Genomic DNA, 18,036 nt, shown 5'->3' with positions numbered 1-18,036 from the left:
GTCATTTTCTCAAAGACTTTGCATCAAATCCCAAAGGGGACTCAGGGGGCGGGGGTCAATATATATAATTTCAATTCTAGGTCTTCTTTACAAGCCCTCTCTTTATTGTCCTCCTTAAACGCCTGATCTGCCCCAGGGCACTTCAATGTGAGGTTCATATTGTGGCGCCTTCTATTTCTTAATATTAGCACTGAAAGAATATATAGGCAGTGGTGTCTCCTCGACAAAACACTGGAACACAGTTATCCATTTGACCCTCCCCACCCAACCTGAAACAGTGCTGTTACATAGTAGAACCTTTTTCACAAAGATATTGTGATATACCCCAAACTATCAAGGGATGAATCTGTAAAATGAATATTAGGTAGGGTTTATTAGGTTAACCTCCACGTTTTTGTCAATGGAAAAAAACCACTCTTAGAATTGAAGAAAAGCAAACTTTGCTCTGATTGGATGCAGGTTAAATCAGACAGTCTGGGCCAAGCACTTCAAACTTGCATTCTTAGCTCCTGCGGTGAGTTTCTGGCTTGATTCACATGACAGACAAAAATACATCATTTTAAAGACTCATTGAACCTCTGCGATTGGCACCCGGCCAAATATTTGAAACAGAGATGGAACTGCATTCCTAAACACACTCAGAACCTGCGAATGAGAGAGGTTTTGCCAACAAACTGATTACTTATTCAGTCCTTCACTTAAAAACACCCCCAGCCAGGAGGGTTCCCGCTGGGCACATTGGAGAGTTTCGGGCCTGTCCAAGGACACATAAAAAGGTATATGGTGCTATAGGCACCCCACCCCCATGACGTCCCCCACCCTGTCTGGTCATATCTGGATGCCTCCAAGGGATTAGTCGTGGTGTGACAGCGGTCTTTGTGCTGCCAACCAATGACCCCTGCTGACTGGAATCAGTCCTGCCATTAACAGCTAGATTCATCAAAGTCCCGTTTTGCGAATCTGTAATAGCGATTCATAAGGAATCGCTATTAAGGACTTGCAAAAAGGGATTCATGTAGGAATTGCAAAACAAATTGCGATTCCTACATCTTCCTTATTTGCGATTAGCAGATTGGCAGATTAGCAGATTGCTAATCGCAAATAAGGAATAACTCCCCATTCATTCCTATGGGCCTATAGGCCCATAGGAATGAATGGGGAGTTATTCCTTATTTGCGATTAGCAATTTGCTAAACGCAAGTAAGGATGCGATTTCAAGGGTGCCAGGGGTGTCCAAAGGACACTCTGTAGCACCCCTGAAAAGCAAATGTAGCCAGATGTTGCGCACACACATGTCCAAAGGACATGTGTGTGTATAACATACCACTCAGAAAAATGCACTAAAGTGCATTTTTCTGAGTTTTCGCTATTTACCACGAAGTCTGACTTCGTGGTAAATAGCGGCCAGAAATAGCGATTTCGCAAATAGAAAATGGTTAATGAATTGCATTTAAGGAATCTCAAATAGAGATTCCTTAAATGCAATTCCTCGCAAATATGCGATTTCGCAATTAGAGATTTTTGCATTTGGGATGATGAACCCAAATGCAAAAATTGCACTCGCAAAGGGCCAGATTCGCAGAATCTGGCCTGTTTTCGGCTTGATGAATCTAGCTGTAAATGATCTCTTCTTGTGTTGATCAGTCCTGTCAATGAGTTATCTCTGCAGGTGGGGATCAACCCTTCTCATGAGTTGTCTTTCCTGGAGCGGCTCAATCCCTCCGAAGAGGTGTCTCCCCCAGTGTGTATCAGTCCTGCAGTGAATGACCTCTGCTGGCATGCATCAGTCTGCCAGTGAATGAATCTCTGCTGGTGTGGATTAGTCCTGCTGATGAGATAGGACTCTGGTGTGGAATGGTCTTGCCGATGAGGCATCTGTCCTGCTCACGAATGGTCTCTTCTGGTGTGGGTCACTCCTCCTGATGAGTGCTCTCTTCGGGTGTTATACAGTCCTGCTGACAAGTGATTGCTGCTGGTGTGTTTGTGGTCTCTACCGAGCACTCTAGCTGTTATGGATCTGGTGATGCCGAAGCTCTGGTCCAGACGTTCCCTTCCTATAGCATTTGTTCTGAAACATACAGACCCCTCCAGTCACGATTCGGTGTAGCCAGCTGAGAAGTATCCAGCTTATTTACTAAGACTGAGTTCATACAACTGGTTTAACCGGTTCCCAAAAAAAAACATTTCCATACTTTGATGTTTGGCCATTGTCCTTCGGTCATCTTCAAACATACATGGACTAATTCTATGGTGCCCACTCATATTCCCGGTGACGCCTTCTCAGAAGTAGATCAAACTGCTGTTTGACGTTCAGTAGTAGCCCTGGTGTAGACTTCTCAGAATTACACCAAACCTTTGCTAGATGTTCAGTGTTAGTCTTGGGGTAGCTGACTCAGACATATACCAAATTGATGTTCATGTTCTGCTGTATCCTTCTCAAAAGTACACCAAACTGTTGTTTGGTGTTCAGTAGTAGTTCTGGTGTAGCTGACTGAGAAGTAAACCAAACTGTTGTTTGATGTTCAGTGTTAGTCGTGGGGTTGCCTTGTCAGACCGTTGCTTGATGTGCGGAAGTAGTCCTGGTGTAACTTCTCAGAAGTACTCCAACCCATGATTTGGTGTCCAGTGGAAGTGCAGGTGTAGCCAGATCAAATTTACAATGACTCTTGATTGATGTCCAGGCATGGACCTGGTGTAGCGGGCTCACAAGTACATTTATCCCATGCTTGGCATCCCAGGCTTAGTCCTGGTGTTGGCTCAGAAGTACACTAACCCCTTTTTGATGTCCAACAGAAGTCCCAGTGTGGACGGCTCAGAACTACAGTGATCCCTTGGTTGAAGTCCAATCATAGGCCTGCTGTAGCCAGCTCAAAAGTACACAATCCCTTGATTGATGTCCTGTGGTAGACCTGGTGTACCCAGTTCACAGATACACCAACCCGATATTTGGTATTCAGGTGCAGACCTGGTGTAACCAGCTCAGAAGTGCACTGTAACTCCTCATTTGAGGCTCAAGTTAGACCTGGTGAAGCTGGCTGAGAAGTACGCCAACCCCTTGTTTGTTATCAAGTGCTAGACCTGGTGTATCCAGCTCAGAGGTACATCAACACCTTGTTTGGTGTCCAGTCATAGAACTGGTATGCCTGACTCAGAAGTACACTGGTTCCTTGTTTGAAAACAGAAATATTCCTGTTGTAGTGGCTCAAAATGACTATGACCCTTGTTTAATGTCCAGTCAAACACCTGGAGTAGCTGTCGTAAGTTCGTCTACACCAACAACCCCATGTGACCTAAAGGCTAGAGCAGTCGACTTCAATGCTGGGGATCCGGTGTTGAGTCTTGGCAGGGACGCATAACATCCTGTGTTTCTGGGCAAGTCACATAATCTCCCTGTGCCTAACAAAATGAACGTGTCCGTCTTTAATGCAACTGGTGCTCATGTAAAGCGCTCTTATACCTTTGGGTCGAAGTTGCGCTATATAAAACATTAAAAAAAACAAAAAAGTTGCAGGCCGAGTGTAGCTGGCTCAGAAGTACACTGATCCCTTGTTTGATGCCTGGTCGTATCCCTGGATCTGCTTCTTGATGTGCGAGAGCTTCGCCTTCAGGTAGTCGCAGCGGTCCTTCTTCTCCAGGAAGGCAGGATCCTGTGGGGAGAAGATTCTGAGACATCAACCTCATTTTAGTAGGAAAATATAGATGCAAAGTGCTTTGGTGGCATCATCACAAACACCTGCCTCACTTTTTAGCACAAGCGTTAAAGACTGGCCCTTCCATATTATTAAGTCCTGCACCTTAAAGCATGCGAAGAGGGGCACACGGGTAGATGCTACAGTACACCAGTCATTTTCTAAACATAACTTTTAGTAGTCATATTTATTTCCCTGTTTGCATCGCACAGACGCTGTGTGATGTATACTTATTAACGTATTTGTGTGTATTGTTTTGAGGTTCAAATCATAGAATTTTTTTAGGTGGGAGGGTCCCTGGATACCAAAAGTGATTCAATGACACAAATGTCAAAAAGTTAAGAATAACTATTTCACTCTGTTCATCTACATAACATTTCAAGGGTGGTTTATTAGTTTAATGATAAAAAAAAGAAAACTACAACATCCAAGCTCCCTCCCCTCTCCCCTCCCCCACACACGCCTCTCCTGTCGCCAGCACTCTGTACTTACATTTTTTCTCCTCTCCAAATCCAATAAGACTTGGTTGATCCTGGCGTTCTCCTGTGGGGTGTAAAGGACATCCCAGTCATGTGACTGTTTAAGCATGAGGTCTTTAATTTACTTGAATACACAGGTTTTGCGGGTAAGAGGCAGTATACTTTTTGTGGGACAGGTAAGATATGTTGTGCAGAAATGCTAACTTCTCGTGCACAAAATAAGTACAGCGCAGGCATCAGCAGTGCAAGCTTCACTCACAGAACAGGTGCAATACAGGACCATCAAAGCAACCTTCAATCTATTACAGAATAAGCAGTGCAAGCTTCCTTCATGCACAGGCCAACTGCAGTACATACAGCAGGAATACGCTTCTATCTGACAGAGACACGATAGTGGTAGATTTCTTACCTTAGAATATCCCCAGGCGTCAGACTAGATCCGGAAAGTTTTGCTAGCAGTACCCCTGCACGTCTATAGCTGACGTCCTGAAGCTCCGCGTCAGTCGCTGGCGTCGTAAGCGCTGAGATGACATCACAGAGACTACTTCGGCACCACCCATGCACGCGGACGTCAGTTCTTTCTTTTTCCTCGCCAGCAAGCACAGATCCGGATAGAGCACGTACCTTAGTAATTTTTTAACTACTCTTTTGAGACTTTTGTCTCTCCCCTTTTTTCTCCTGTGGGGCCTGCCGTCGCAATATGTCGGCCCCCCATGATGTTTGCCTCTACTGCCTGGAGACCGACCACGACTGCCGGGACTGTCAAGCTATGGCCCGAAGGCCTTGAGGGAGCGCCGCAGGAAACTGCTGGAGGCCAGGCACTTGTCCCGGCGCCGCTCTGGGTCCAGGGACCGCTCCCGCATCCGCAGTCGCCGCTCCTCGGGCTCCAAGTCTTCGCCCTTGGATTTTGGTAAGCGACGACATAAAAACAAGTCAAAGAAGCGTGTTCACTCTCCGACGTCCCTCCATCGGTCCTCGGATGAAGGGGACAGGGGTTCTGCCCCTGCGGCTCCCTTGGAGCATGGGAGTCCCGCGGCCTACCCACCTTTCCTGGTCCGTCAGCGACTCCCGAACAGGTGCAAGAGTTTCTTGCCACAATGGACCGCCTTTTTAGGCCTCGGGCTCCCGCCAGCGCGCATTCGGGCCCCGCGGTCCTGTGTACAGATCCTGTTGGCCTGCCGGTGGATACAACTTCGGCGCCACAGGATCCTACGCCGTTGGCTCTGGCCCTGGCGCCACGGGGTCCGACGCTGCAGCTCCGGCGCCGCCCTCGGCTCCGCCACTGGTGCCGCAGTGGGTGCCGTTCGTTCCACCCTTGCCCTGGTTCCAGGACCATTTTGTTCCTGTCTGGGATCCGCTTTGGGACACGGCGCCGACTGCGGCCGGCGCCATTCACGGCGCTGTTTCCGACGCCGTATGTCCCTTCTCCGGCTCCGGCTCTGCCGCCGCAGCCAGTTCCTCCTGCAACAGAGATGGAGGATGATTGGGAGGGGTCCAAGGACCCTCTTGCCCGTCAGTGTGACTCTGAGCAGGATTGGGTGGACGATCTGGAGGACGCAGGCAACCTCGATGTTTCTTCTGACCCGGGGTTTGCCTCTTCTCCGCCTACGAGGGCGCTTCCTACATGATGGTGCTCTGTTGGGCTGCGGAGGTCCTCAACCTCGACCTTCCTACGGTGACCCTCAAAACTAACCCCCTCACTGAGGTGCTCCAAATGGCGTCTACTTCGTCAGAGCCGCTGCTTCCCTTCAATGACGCCCTCACCGACCTCTTGTTGGGCACTTGGTCGGGGCCGACCACAGGACCCCTGTGGATAAGAATGGCGCCAGGCGTCACTGCCCGGCGCCTGGTGACCCCGCCTTTCTCACTACTCATCCAACTCCTGAGAGCCTGGTCATTCAAGCCTCGATGCCGCAGAGTGCCTTCCCCACGGCTTCGCCGGATAAGGACTCTAAGAAGCTGGAACAGTTCGGTAAGCGGTTGTTCTCTTCGGCCAGCTTGGGGCTGCGGTCGGTGAACACCGCCTGCTTATTAGGCTGCTATTCCCACACAGTGTGGGATACCGTTGCTTAGGTGTTGCCACAGTGTCTGAGGAGGTTCAGGCTGTTCGTTCCCAAGCGGTTGCTATGGGTAAAGATGCGGCTAAGTTTGCCATTCTGTGTGCTTTGGACACCGTTGACTTGTTGGGCAGGGCGATTTCTACGACTGTGGTGCTGCGTCGCCACGCCTGGCTGCATTATACTAGGTTCTCGCCCGGTGTCCAGTACTGGCTCATGGACATGCCCTTTGATGGCACTCGCATGTTTGGCGATAAGGCTGACAGTGCACTCTTTGCATTTTAAGGACTCGCAGGCCACGGCCAAGTCCTTAGGTCTTTCTGCGCAGGGTCCGGCCACTCCTGGTTTTCGTTCGTTTCTTGGCCACAGCAGGGGCGCCCAGACACGTCCCTCAAGCAAGCCTGTGCAGAACCAGCCTCAGCGCGGACGGGGCTTCCACAGGGGCAGGTCTGGGAATCAGCGTGGGGGGCAGTCCACCTCCGCCCGCTGCTTCTACCTCCAAACCTTCCTAATCTGAGCTTTGTGGAGCACCCCATGCCGGTGGGTGGCAGGATCCGCCACCATCTCCCCCACTGGCGCGATATCACATCGGTCAAGTGGGTGTTGTAGATCATCCGCGGGGGTTCCTCCCTTCCCTTTCCGTCCTTCCCTCCGGCCATGCCACCTCAGTGCCACCGCATGTAGGGGGATCACTTGGTGCTTCTCCAGCAGGAAGTCACGGCCCTCTTGGCCAAGGGGTCATCAAGTGCGTTCCCGGGCAGAAGTAGGGAGTGGTTGTTATTCCCACTACTTTCTGGTCCCCAAGAAGGACAAGGGGGACCTGCGCCCCATCTTGGACCTCTGGAATGTCAATCGCTTCCTCCGGAAAGAGAAATTCAAAATGCTGACTCAGATCCTGGCTGCCCTCGATCTTGGAGACTAGATGGCAGTGTTGGACTTGCAGGACGCATTTTTTCACATCCCCGTCCTGCTGGGCCACCAGCGTTGCCTGTGGTTCACGGTAGGCCAGGAGCATTTTCAGTTTGCTTTGCTCCCCTTCGGCCTTTCCAGCGCCCCTTGGATGTTCACAAAGGTGATGTCGGTGGTTGCAGCTCACCTGCACAGGTCAGGGGTGTCAGTCTTCCCTTACCTGGACGACTGGTTGTAGAAGGCGGGCTCGCCCCAGGCGGTCGTCAACCACCTTCAGACTACGGCTGACCACCTGCATTTGCTGGGGTTCTCCATCAACATGCCAAAGTTACACCTGAGTCCCTCTCAGAAGCTCCCCTTCATCGGAGCAGTTCTGGATTCGACGGTGTTTCAGGTTTATCCTCCCGAACAGTGAGTCCGGGATATTCAGGCTATGATTCCGATCTTTCAGCCTCTGTCCCGGGTTTCGTCAGGATGACCCTCCGGCTTCTGGGCCTGATGGCCTCCTACATCCTGCTGTTGACACATGCCAGATGGCAAATGCGGGCATCGCAGTCGGACCTGAAGTTCCATTGGGCGCAGCATCAGGACAACCTGTCCGATCATGTCCAGATCTCGGAGGGCACAGCACGACAATTGAATCACGATTGGGTCAATGGCAGGTCCCTCTCCCTTTCCCAACCGGAGAACACAGTGGTGATGGATGCGTCCCTCCTGGGACGGGGAGGCCACTTGGGAGAGGCGGAGATCAGAGGCCTCTGGTCTCCGGCGGAGCCCAGACTCCATATCAACCTTTTGGAGCTTCAGGCGATCTGACTTGCACTGAAGGCATTCCTTCCCTCTGTCCGGGGAAGTGTGGTGCAGGTGTTCAAGGACAATACCACCGCCATGTGGTATTGCAACGAACAGGGCGGGGTGGCGACCTGGACCTTATGTCAGGAGGCTCTGTGCCTCTGGGCATGGCTGGAACATCAAGGCATTACTTTGGTGGTTCAACACCTGGCAGGTTCTCTGAACGCCAGGGCGGACGAACTCAGCGGCCGGAGCTTGATGGATCACGAATGGCAACTGAACTTGGACGTGATGCAAAGTCTCTTTCTGCAAAGGGGAGAGCCTTGGTTAGATCTATTTGCCACCGAAGAAAATGCGCAATGTCATCAGTTCTGCGCATTGGAATTTCCAAGTCGGCACTCGTTCGGCGACGCTTTTCGTCGCGAGTGGAGTTGCGGTCTATTGTACGCCTTTCCGACTATACCACTTCTGCCCAGAGTGCTGAAGAAGATTCGGCGTGACCGGGCCCAAGTCATCCTTGTGGCTCCGGATTGGGCACGAAGATACTGGTATCCCGAGCTACTCAGCATGGCGAGCGAACCCCCGATCCGACTGCCTCTTCGGGAGGATCTTCTGTCACAGCAGTAGGGGACGGTCCTCCACCCGAACCTGTCCAGCCTCCACCTCCATGCGTGGAGATTGAGCGCTGACAGTTGACGGCTTTCGATCTTCCCCCTGAAGTCTGTGATGTCATTCTGGCAGCCAGGTGTCCCTCCACTATAACGGTGTACGCCTGCAGGTGGAACAAGTTTGTGGCATGGTGCGCAGCTAAAGCTGTGGTTCCACTTTCTGCCCCTCTTTCTGAGGTACTTCTGTTCCTTCTTTCTTTGGCCCAGCAGAGCTCTGCTCTGGGCACTATCAAAGGTTATCTTTATGCCATCTCCACCTTTCTAAGGCTACCTGATCAACCTTCTCTTTTTAAGTCTCTGGTTGTTAACCGTTTTCTGAAAGACATTACGCACATGTTTCCCCCCGTGCCGTTCATAATGCCTCAATGGTACTTGAATCTTGTCTTGACAGATCTGATGTGCGCTCCCTTTGAGCCCCTTCATAACTGTCCTTTACGTCTTCTCACTCTCAAGACGGCTTTCCTGGTAGCTACCACCTCTGCCAGAAGCTCCAGGCTCTTTCTTCAAAACCTGCTTTCCTTTCTGTTCATCCGGACAAGGTGATTCTAAGGACCCGTCCTTCTTTCCTGCCAAAGGTTGTCACGCCATTCCACATCGGGCAGACCATCTCTTTGCCCACCTTCTTTCTGCCTCCGCATCCTTCAAAGAGGAAGAGAGGCTCCACCATCTGGACCCAAAACGTGCGCTTTCGTTTTATGTGTAGTAAAAGTTACAGGAGTGTGACCCATATACCTAATTAGGACTGGGTATGAAAGTTATAATCAAAAACAATGTCCTAATAGGATGAACTAACAGTCAATTAAACGTGCATGCGTATCGCATTGCTGGCAAAGAAAAAGGAGAACACTCTTTAGTTTAAAGTAAGATAATCATTCATCTTATTTTATGGTATGAATTCATGGTCAGTAGTATACAGTTATAAGCAGCACTGCATAAACTCAATTTGTGACAACCATATAAAACTTGGTGCTCTACATAAGTGACTGTAGTGAGGGTGGCGACGCAAGTGAAGGGGTGAACAGCATGGACGGCGCACAGTGAACAAGGTGCAAACAATCTACAGTGGGTGGCTCAAATCATGTGACAAGGTGATATCACAGATTCAGGATTGCTATTCAATATTTAAACCACATTAGAGAGGTACGCCTGTTAACCCTTTCCATGCTCATGACGGAACGGTTCCGTCATGAGCTACGGTTGAGCTGTGCTCATGACGGAACCGTTCCGTCATGACCACGCCCGTTTCTATTAGGGCCCAGCACCGGAGGGGGAATCGCGGTCGCACAGAAAAGGTTAATGAGCTGTAAAGTCGACGGCGTTTCGATCCACGTAAGTAAGGATCGTCATCAGGACTGGGTTGTCTAGCTTGGGGCGTGCTGGAGAGACGCTTGATAGCGTGCGATCTAAAGAGATCGTCAATTGGGGAATGAATCTGCACAGCGGCACGGTAGGGAAAGCTAGGTGGCCGTGCGATTTCTGCCGATGACCAGCACGAGTCCTTTAAGATCAGCGTGCCGGCATAGGACAGCGTCCTATAGTCTGGAAAATTCAGGCTTGAATCCTCAGGTTTGACGAGCTCGTCAAACCCGAGGATTCAGTCCCTCTCCAGCATACAGATCCCAAAGGACTCGTGCTGATGCAGGCGCGCTTCACACAGCCGCCTGGTCATTCCAAAAAGTCAGCCCCTCACGTGGAAGCAAGTCCAGCTGCCAACACCAAGCCTGAATTTTCCAGACTATAGGACGCTGTCCTATGCCGGCACGCTGATCTTAAAGGACTCGTGCTGGTCATCGGCAGAAATCGCATGGCCACCTAGCTTTCCCTACCGTGCCCCTGTGCAGATTCATTCCCCAATTGACGATCTCTTTAGATCGCACGCTAGCGCTGGGATGCTCTTTGAGTTACTTCGCGCTTTATAAAACCATTAAATAAATAATAAATAATCAAGCGTCTCTCAAGCACGCCCCAAGCTAGACAACCCAGTCCTGATGACGATCCTTACTTACGTGGAACGAAACGCCGTCGACTTTACAGCTCATTAACAGGCGTACCTCTCTAATGTTGTTTAAATATTGAAAAGCAATCCTGAATCTGTGATATCACCTTGTCACATTATTTGAGCCACCCACTGTAGATTGTTTGCACCTTGTTCACTGTGCGCCGTCCATGCTGTTCACCCCTTCACTTGCGTCGCCACCCTCACTACAGTCACTTTTGTAGAGCACCAAGTTTTATATGGTTGTCACAAATTGAGTTTATGCAGTGCTGCTTATAACTGTATACTACTGACCATGAATTCATACCATAAAATAAGATGAATGATTATCTTACTTTAAACTAAAGAGTGTTCTCCTTTTTCTTTGCCAGCAATGCGATACGCATGCACGTTTAATTGACTGTTAGTTCATCCTTCGTTTTATGTGTAGCGCACACAACAGTTCCGGCTGGATGACCAGCTCTTTGTTGGCTATGTGGGTGCCAAAAAAGGTTGGGCTGTGCACAAACAAACCATCTCTCGGTGGGTCGTTCTGTGCATCAAAGCGTATTACGTGTTGGCTAAGAAGAAGCCTCATGTGGGGCTGCGTGCCCATTCTACCAGGGCAACGGCAGCCGCTACTGCCTTGGGACACGGCGTTCCCTTGCAGGATATTTGTCAGGCAGCTACATGGGCCTCGCTGCACACGTTTACCAAGCATTACTGCCTTGACAGTCAAGTCCGGAGGGATGGCTTCTTTGGAAGTTCTGTTCTCCGTGACTTTCCGGTGTAATCTTGTTCGCAGACCCATCACCGGGGTTGGTATTGCTGGGGCATCTATTCTAAGGTAAGGAATCTATCAGTAACATGTCTCTTTCAGATGCACAAGTTACTACTTGTGTAACGATATATCTGTAAGAGACATTAGTTAGTGATAGATTCCTTACCGCCCCACCCGTCCTCCCCATCCTGCAAACTGATTTCCAGGGTTAAGGTCATCCCCTTTCAGGTCCCTAGTTTCTTGGCACCAGTGGTCAGTTTCTTGCATGGCTCTGCGTTCCTGGCGCGGAAAGTCGTGTACAGAACTGACGTCAGCGCGCATGGGTGGCGCCTAAGTAGTCTCTGTGACGTCATCTCGGCGCTTACAACGCCAGCGACGGACGCAGAGCTGCAGGACACCACCTACTGACGCGCAGGGATACTGCTAGCAAAACTTTCCGGATCCAGTCTGACTTCTGGGGATATTCTAGGGTAAGGAATCTATCACTAACTAATGTCTCTTACAGATATATCGTTACACAAGTAGTAACTTGTGCGTTAGCCACAAAACAGGTACAGTGCAGGCAGCAGTGGTGCAAGCCTCACTCTCTCTCTGGGCTGTACTGGCCGTAGCGGGCATTGGGCATTTGCCCGGGAGGCTGGAAGAGTGGGAACTGGTTTTGGAGCGGTGGGGGCTGGTTTTGTTATAGGGGCCCGGTTTTGCAGCAATATTGCTGTATCGGCCCTTAATAACAAAAGCAGCACTTCTGGCGCTGGTTTTGTTAAGCAGCAGTGATTCACGCTTGCCCTCCCCAGTCAAACAAAATTTCCAGGTCTGCTTTGGGTTCCCAGTGCGGCCCTGCTCACTCTCACAGCAGGGAGAGCGTAGGCAGCAGAGGTGCAAGCTTCACTCACTCTCACAACAAGAAGAGCACAGACAGTAGCAGTGCAAGTCTCCCTTACATACAGGACAGGTGCAGCAGTGGTGCAAGGTTCCATCACACACAGGACGGTACAGCTCTGACAGCAGAGGTGCAAGCTTCTCTCACACACAAAACAATTGCAGCACTGGCAGCAGCGGTGCAGGCCTCCATCACACGGGACAGGGACTGCACTGGCATCAGGGGCCCAGGCCTCCATCACACAAGCGAGTTTCAGCACAAGCAGCCAGAGGACAATATTTGTAATACACATAAGGTATTGAGTAAAAAAAGGTTCTATCCATGGACGTGACTTTCAAAAGATTTACGAGAAGGGAACAAACATCTTCAACTGGCCCCTACTGAGTGAGCCTGTGCTTGGTTTTCAGGTTACTTCTCACATATTTTCTCCTGGGTTCTATGGTTTCCAAGCGCTGTATTGTGGTACTTTTTGGAAACTCACTGGAATGTATTTACTTCTCAAAGAGCTCAGAACTCACCAAAATATACCTAATGTGACTGACACAGAAGATACATTAGAAAGCTCCCTATGATCTAAGGTTTTAAGAGGGTTACACAGGAACATGATAAAAAAAACATTGGCAAAGCCAATAGGTCTGGTTTTGGCTGCCGGGCGTTTTTTCAGGGTTTTTCCAAACTTTATCATGGGGGAAGCTGCTTGGTCCTTACAACATAAAAAAAATCAGGAGCTAAAAGAAAAAAAGAAAAAATAGTCTCAAAAAGCACACTTTGCTATGGTAGTTCCTGGCACTGACGGGAACTGCTTTGCATGTGGAGGAACACCATGTGAAAGAGCAGAATGCGCGCAAGCATAGTAAATTAGGTGCCCCATTGCCCCATGCTGTTTTATGCTGTAGCGGGCTGAAGGAAAATGTGAATGACAAAACCGTACATCAGTGAATAAACGGGGCGGGCTAACAGCCAGAAAAATGATATCATACATGTAAATTTAGTAAAGTGAAAAGGAAAAGGTCTTGGTTAAAGCCAGGCCTAAAACGGTCCTATGCTTATCTATCCTTGACTGAGTTCATTCAGTCTTGAGATCGGGTCTCGCGCCATGCCCATTCATTCTATGGCTTCTCGGCTGAGACCGCCAGAGTACCCATTGGTGCCAGCTGTGGCGATGATGCTGTCAGTTAAGCGAACGTCAGCTCACCGGGAAGCGCTTGACGGCAGCCACTCATTACACAAAGACCATGACACCCAATGTTTTTTAAATCTGTGCCACCCTGTGGTGGCTTCGACCCGCGGCGTCGCTGCGGCCCCTTTACAGTAGTCTGTCCATCACCCGGAGCCGAAGGGGCTGTGGATTAAACGGCCCGTGCTCGGCAGAGATAAGACTAATTAAAATCAATACCTTCGGGGTAAGGAGCCGGACGCCGCTGACTCGCAGGAAATCCGGTGACCGACAGATAACGCTGATGTCCTTGCTGTCAGGCGCCTCAGATCACACGAGCTATCGGCGTCACCCCTTATCGGGAGCCGAGATCTGCTCACGGAGCCCCGACGCTGGCACTGTCTCTGAGGCCTCCTGTCCTCCGACCTTCACTTTCTGGGCCTTTGAGAGACAGCGAGTGTCTGTGCACACTGAGAACAGGGACACATCCCCTCCCAACACACGCTCACAAGGGTGGTGAACATAGAAAGCGAGTGTGCACTCAGGCCCAGTCACAGATCTCCTCCTTGAGTGTCACCGTAACTTAAAAAAAATATGTTAGGTGGCTGTAAATATGCCTCCTATACCTGTATTAACCTAACTCGTGCACCTCTTATTTTATCTTTACCTGTTTAATTAGCCTGATCGTATTTGTTACTTGTTCTTAGTGTGTAATTCTCTTTATGCCACGTACTTGGTTCTATTGTAAAGTGCTCTGACACCTTTGGGTAAGGTCCGCGCTTTATAAAACTGCATTAAATAAATAAACACAGTAAATGTAAATGTAAAATGTAAATTGATACTTGTATAGCGCACTACTCACCCGCAAGGGTCTCAAGGCGCTTGTACGAATACCGCTGTGGAACCCATCCTGGCTTTCCCTGTGAAGTGTCCACTCCTGAGCACCCCCAAGGTGGAGGCCAGGCATCCTTAGCGTTGTGGGGGCCGTTGTGGAGATTAAGCAAGCTATTGCCCAGAGTTGCAGAGTGGGACTCCATGATTGGAATAGGCACCGAGGCGAGAATTATCAGGTCCGTGGAATTTTTGAGCCCAAGACCCGCCGAGGCGGGGAATTGAACCCTGGTCCCAGGCTAGACCTCTGCATCAGGGTCTGCCGCTCTAACCATTGAGCCACACTTCTCCAGTGAAAAGGTTGGTGAACATAGACAGCAAGTGTGCACGCTGAGGCCAGTGCAGGAAGGTACCCAGACTTTATAATGGTGGCTCTTACCCCGGATGTTATTTCACCGCATCCTCTGGCTGGGCTCGGCTGGAGGTTATCAATAAAAGGTGGTTTGCCTGCACACGGTCTTTGCCCACGTGACAATCCAAGGTGTGGTTCATTGTGTCAGCAGGTGCGGTTGCAGAGTAGCTAGGGTGCTCTAGCGGCCAGGCCCTGTCACCACATTGGCGACAAGGTAGCACCCACAGAGCCCCCAGAGCTTGGAGGCTTCCTCAAGGAGCGGCTCTCAGTGCTTCAAAAGCAGCTGCAGCTCCACCCACGAGCAAAGCGAGGAGACAACCCGCAATTCCCGCGATTGTGAGATGGCGCTGGTTTGATCCGCGTGGAGCTGGAATCCACGATTTACCTGTGCACCGGTGGGGTTTTGGTGGTGCATTCCATGTTCGGCCAATGTGAAGCTGCCTGCGGTAGTGTTGACCACACCCTGACCAAAGCGGTAAGTCCCACGGGGCCCAGAAGCATGTGTGCTTGCTCATCTCGCCCAACGTGCCCCAAGAGTGGCCCTGTGGGAACTGTGAGTTGTTTTGGACTACACCACAGCATATAATTTGGTGGATAACATTTGGGGTATGTCAAAAAAAGATTCCCTTTTGGGAATCTTTTTTTTTGACATTTGTCTTCAGGCACCCTACCCTTTTGGGTGTTGGGGTCCCTCTCTTTTGTTAGAGATAACATTTGGGGTATACCTGACTTCGTTTCTAGAATTGGCTGTGAGTGCCGCACAGTGCCCGTGCATTTTGATGCACTGCCCAGATTAACTAGAGATTCTTCAGTATTAGGGTGTCTTTCATAGATTCACATGCCTGAATCATTCACCGTCGTCGGAGTGGGAGTCCCACGGTACATAAAAAAGGAATAATATGCCTATAATAAACAAAAATCCTTGGTAATACACAACCAGGAAGTAAAGTAGCCCCAAGCTACAAGAGAAAAAACTTCCACACTCATGACTATCATAGTCATTTTGTATAGCCCACACTGCAGCCAATCAGGTGACAGCACCCACCAGAATGTTCTCCCCAGAGGCGCAGGCTCTCAGATTTTCTACCGCATGTCGTGTGAATGGAGTCTCCCTGAGCTCTGCTAAGTACTTCTCTTTTCTGACTGGATTTCTATCCTTAGGATGTCATCTACTAAAAAATCTCTCTTCAGGCCTTGTGAATCTTGTGGGAAGCTCCGGCTTTTTAAAGAAGATCACCACAAAATGTGCATCTACTGCCTGTATCCTGATCATGAGGTGAGAGATTGTAAGATCTGCAGGACCTTCCCTCTGAAGACCCTCAGAGATAGGGAAGGAAGCCTACTTCTGTGGCTACAGAAGATTAAAGACCAGGATAACCCTTTATCTGAAGTGGAAAGTGTGGCTTCAGGGTCATCTGTATCCTCCAGAAAGAGGATGGCTGAAGAAGATCTATCTTCTCCTGGGGCTAAGGTGTTGAGGAAAGTTCAGCCCTCCAGGGGCTCTGGCTTGTCTTCTACAAAAAAGGCTTCTCCACCTTCTGAATCATCTTCTATTTTGCCCCCTAAAAAGACTGGAAAGTCTCTGGCGTCGAAACAGCTTCCTGAGAAGGTTTTTCCTCAGAAGACAAAGACCTCGCCGTCGATGGGCTCTTTGACTGCTCCTTCGTCGACGATTATCGTCGTCGATGCTACTTCAACATCGACAGTCACCTTCTCATCGCCGAAGCCTTACATGATCATGTCGTCAGCCTCTTCACCGTCGACGCTGGTCTCTGTTTCAATAAGAGCTATCTCGGCGACAAAGGTAATGCCATCTATCGTTGACGCTCCGTTGTCGGCGACAAAAGGAAGAACGATTCAGTTGACGAGTACTCCGTAGATGAAAACCACTTCGACAACGGCTTCGTCGTCGACGAAGACTACCCCGTCGACGGCTACCTCGTCGATGAAGATTGGCTCGAAGTCGACGAAGACTACCTCGTCGTCGACGGCCAATTCGTCGACGAAAAAGGTCTCATCAACGAAGACATCGTCGACGAAGGATGCCTCGTCGTGGGAGCTACCGTAGACGAAGATTTCACCGTCAACGAAGTTAAATGTCTTGTCGACACCATCTCCTTCGACGACGGCACAGTCGAAGGCAAGACCGTCGACGCCTCTTCTGTCAACTTGCACTGATTTGCAAGTATGGTCCTCCACGCCGTCTATAGCCTCCTTTGCCGCACCCGCTACGGCAGGTTCTTTACTTGAAAGACGTGGCTAATCATTGCAAAGTTTATCACCACTTAAATTGCCTGACCAACTGCTGGATTCTGATGACGACAAGGAGCAATCTGATGTAGACAAGAGGTAGACGACAGGTTCCGCACTGCGACGAGTCCGTCAGAATTGCTCATTAAATTTTAGGAAGAAGATCAAGAGGAGGAGCACTTTTCTGAGCCTGTGCATCAAACTCCTACTACGATGCATACAGCACAGATGCCTTTGGCCCTTCTCAATAATTTGCAGTACATGTTAGACGATTACTATCGTCGTTTCCCTCCATCTGAGTCGGCGGGGTCTCTCCCATCAACTCCTGTGCCTCAGGCCTCTGCATCTTCTTTGAGATCTCCAAGACCACCTTCTCCAGCGCCATCTCATCATTCTCAGGAGGCTAACACCACGGATGAAGATAGAGAGGAAGGAGAGGTGGATGACAAATCTGTTCTGTCGGAGTGGGATGAGTACCAAACGCAGACGGCATCACCTTCTGCACCAGCTGCGGCTAGTTCCCCTCCAGTAGACATCAGAGGCTTCCATCAACTGATGGAGAGGGCTACTAAAAGATTTCTAATTCCAATAGAAACAAAGAAAGACAATTGTTTTCTTTATGACTTTAAAGACCAGCCACGAAAACAGGTCAAAACTATTCCCAATATTGACTTCATATGTAAGGAAGGTTTAAAAATTATGGCAACACCCAATTCTCTTCCCGCTGTCTTGCCCCGGTTGGACAAGAAATATAAAGCACCGGACAAATCACCTGCATGCCTAATAGGACAACCTAAGGCTGATTCAGTCATTGCCCAAGCGGCACAGAGACGGGCCAGGAACCCCTCTTTGCCTATATCTGCTCTACCAGATAGGGATGGCAGACGATTGGATACCATCGGAAAATTGGCCAACATGTTGACGAGGCCTTACCAGCTATCAAGAAGGACACGGAGACAGCAATATTTCTGGGTAGCCTTCAGTTTCGTAGGTTTTCCTTTCGAGGTGCTAAAGGGCTTGGATCCTATTCCAACAGAGGAAACTATAATCGGCAGAGGTCATACCAAACTTCGCAAACTAACCAGAGATACCAGCCCTACAAACAGCAGTCTTACGGACAGCGAGGTAACTCCTACAGGAAAAAATCCACCTACCGT

The 18,036-nt window shown here is 49.8% G+C and overlaps 1 protein-coding gene across 2 annotated transcripts in view; it reads right to left on the bottom strand.

The window, feature by feature from the left end:
• Window positions 1-356: 356 nt before the first annotated feature.
• Window positions 357-18,036, bottom strand: part of OCEL1 (occludin/ELL domain containing 1) — a 102,628-nt gene continuing 84,948 nt past the window's right edge. Inside the window, exons 5-8 of one of the 2 annotated variants that reach the window (XM_078671168.1) lie at window positions 4,182-4,232; window positions 2,275-3,647; window positions 1,178-1,913; window positions 357-1,126 (exon numbers count right to left, since the gene is read on the bottom strand). In XM_078671168.1, coding sequence (XP_078527294.1) covers window positions 3,528-3,647; window positions 4,182-4,232 — 171 coding nt within the window. In that variant the 3' untranslated portion in view covers window positions 357-1,126; window positions 1,178-1,913; window positions 2,275-3,527. Of the gene's footprint in view, window positions 1,914-2,274; window positions 3,648-4,181; window positions 4,233-18,036 lie in introns of both variants that reach the window. The other variant, XM_078671167.1, reaches the window with a different exon arrangement.

This window comes from Lissotriton helveticus, chromosome 12, assembly GCF_964261635.1.
Source record: "Lissotriton helveticus chromosome 12, aLisHel1.1, whole genome shotgun sequence".
Taxonomy (NCBI): Eukaryota; Metazoa; Chordata; class Amphibia; order Caudata; family Salamandridae; genus Lissotriton; species Lissotriton helveticus.
Note: the sequence above shows the minus strand (reverse complement) of the source record. Positions and strands in the feature narration are given on the sequence as shown.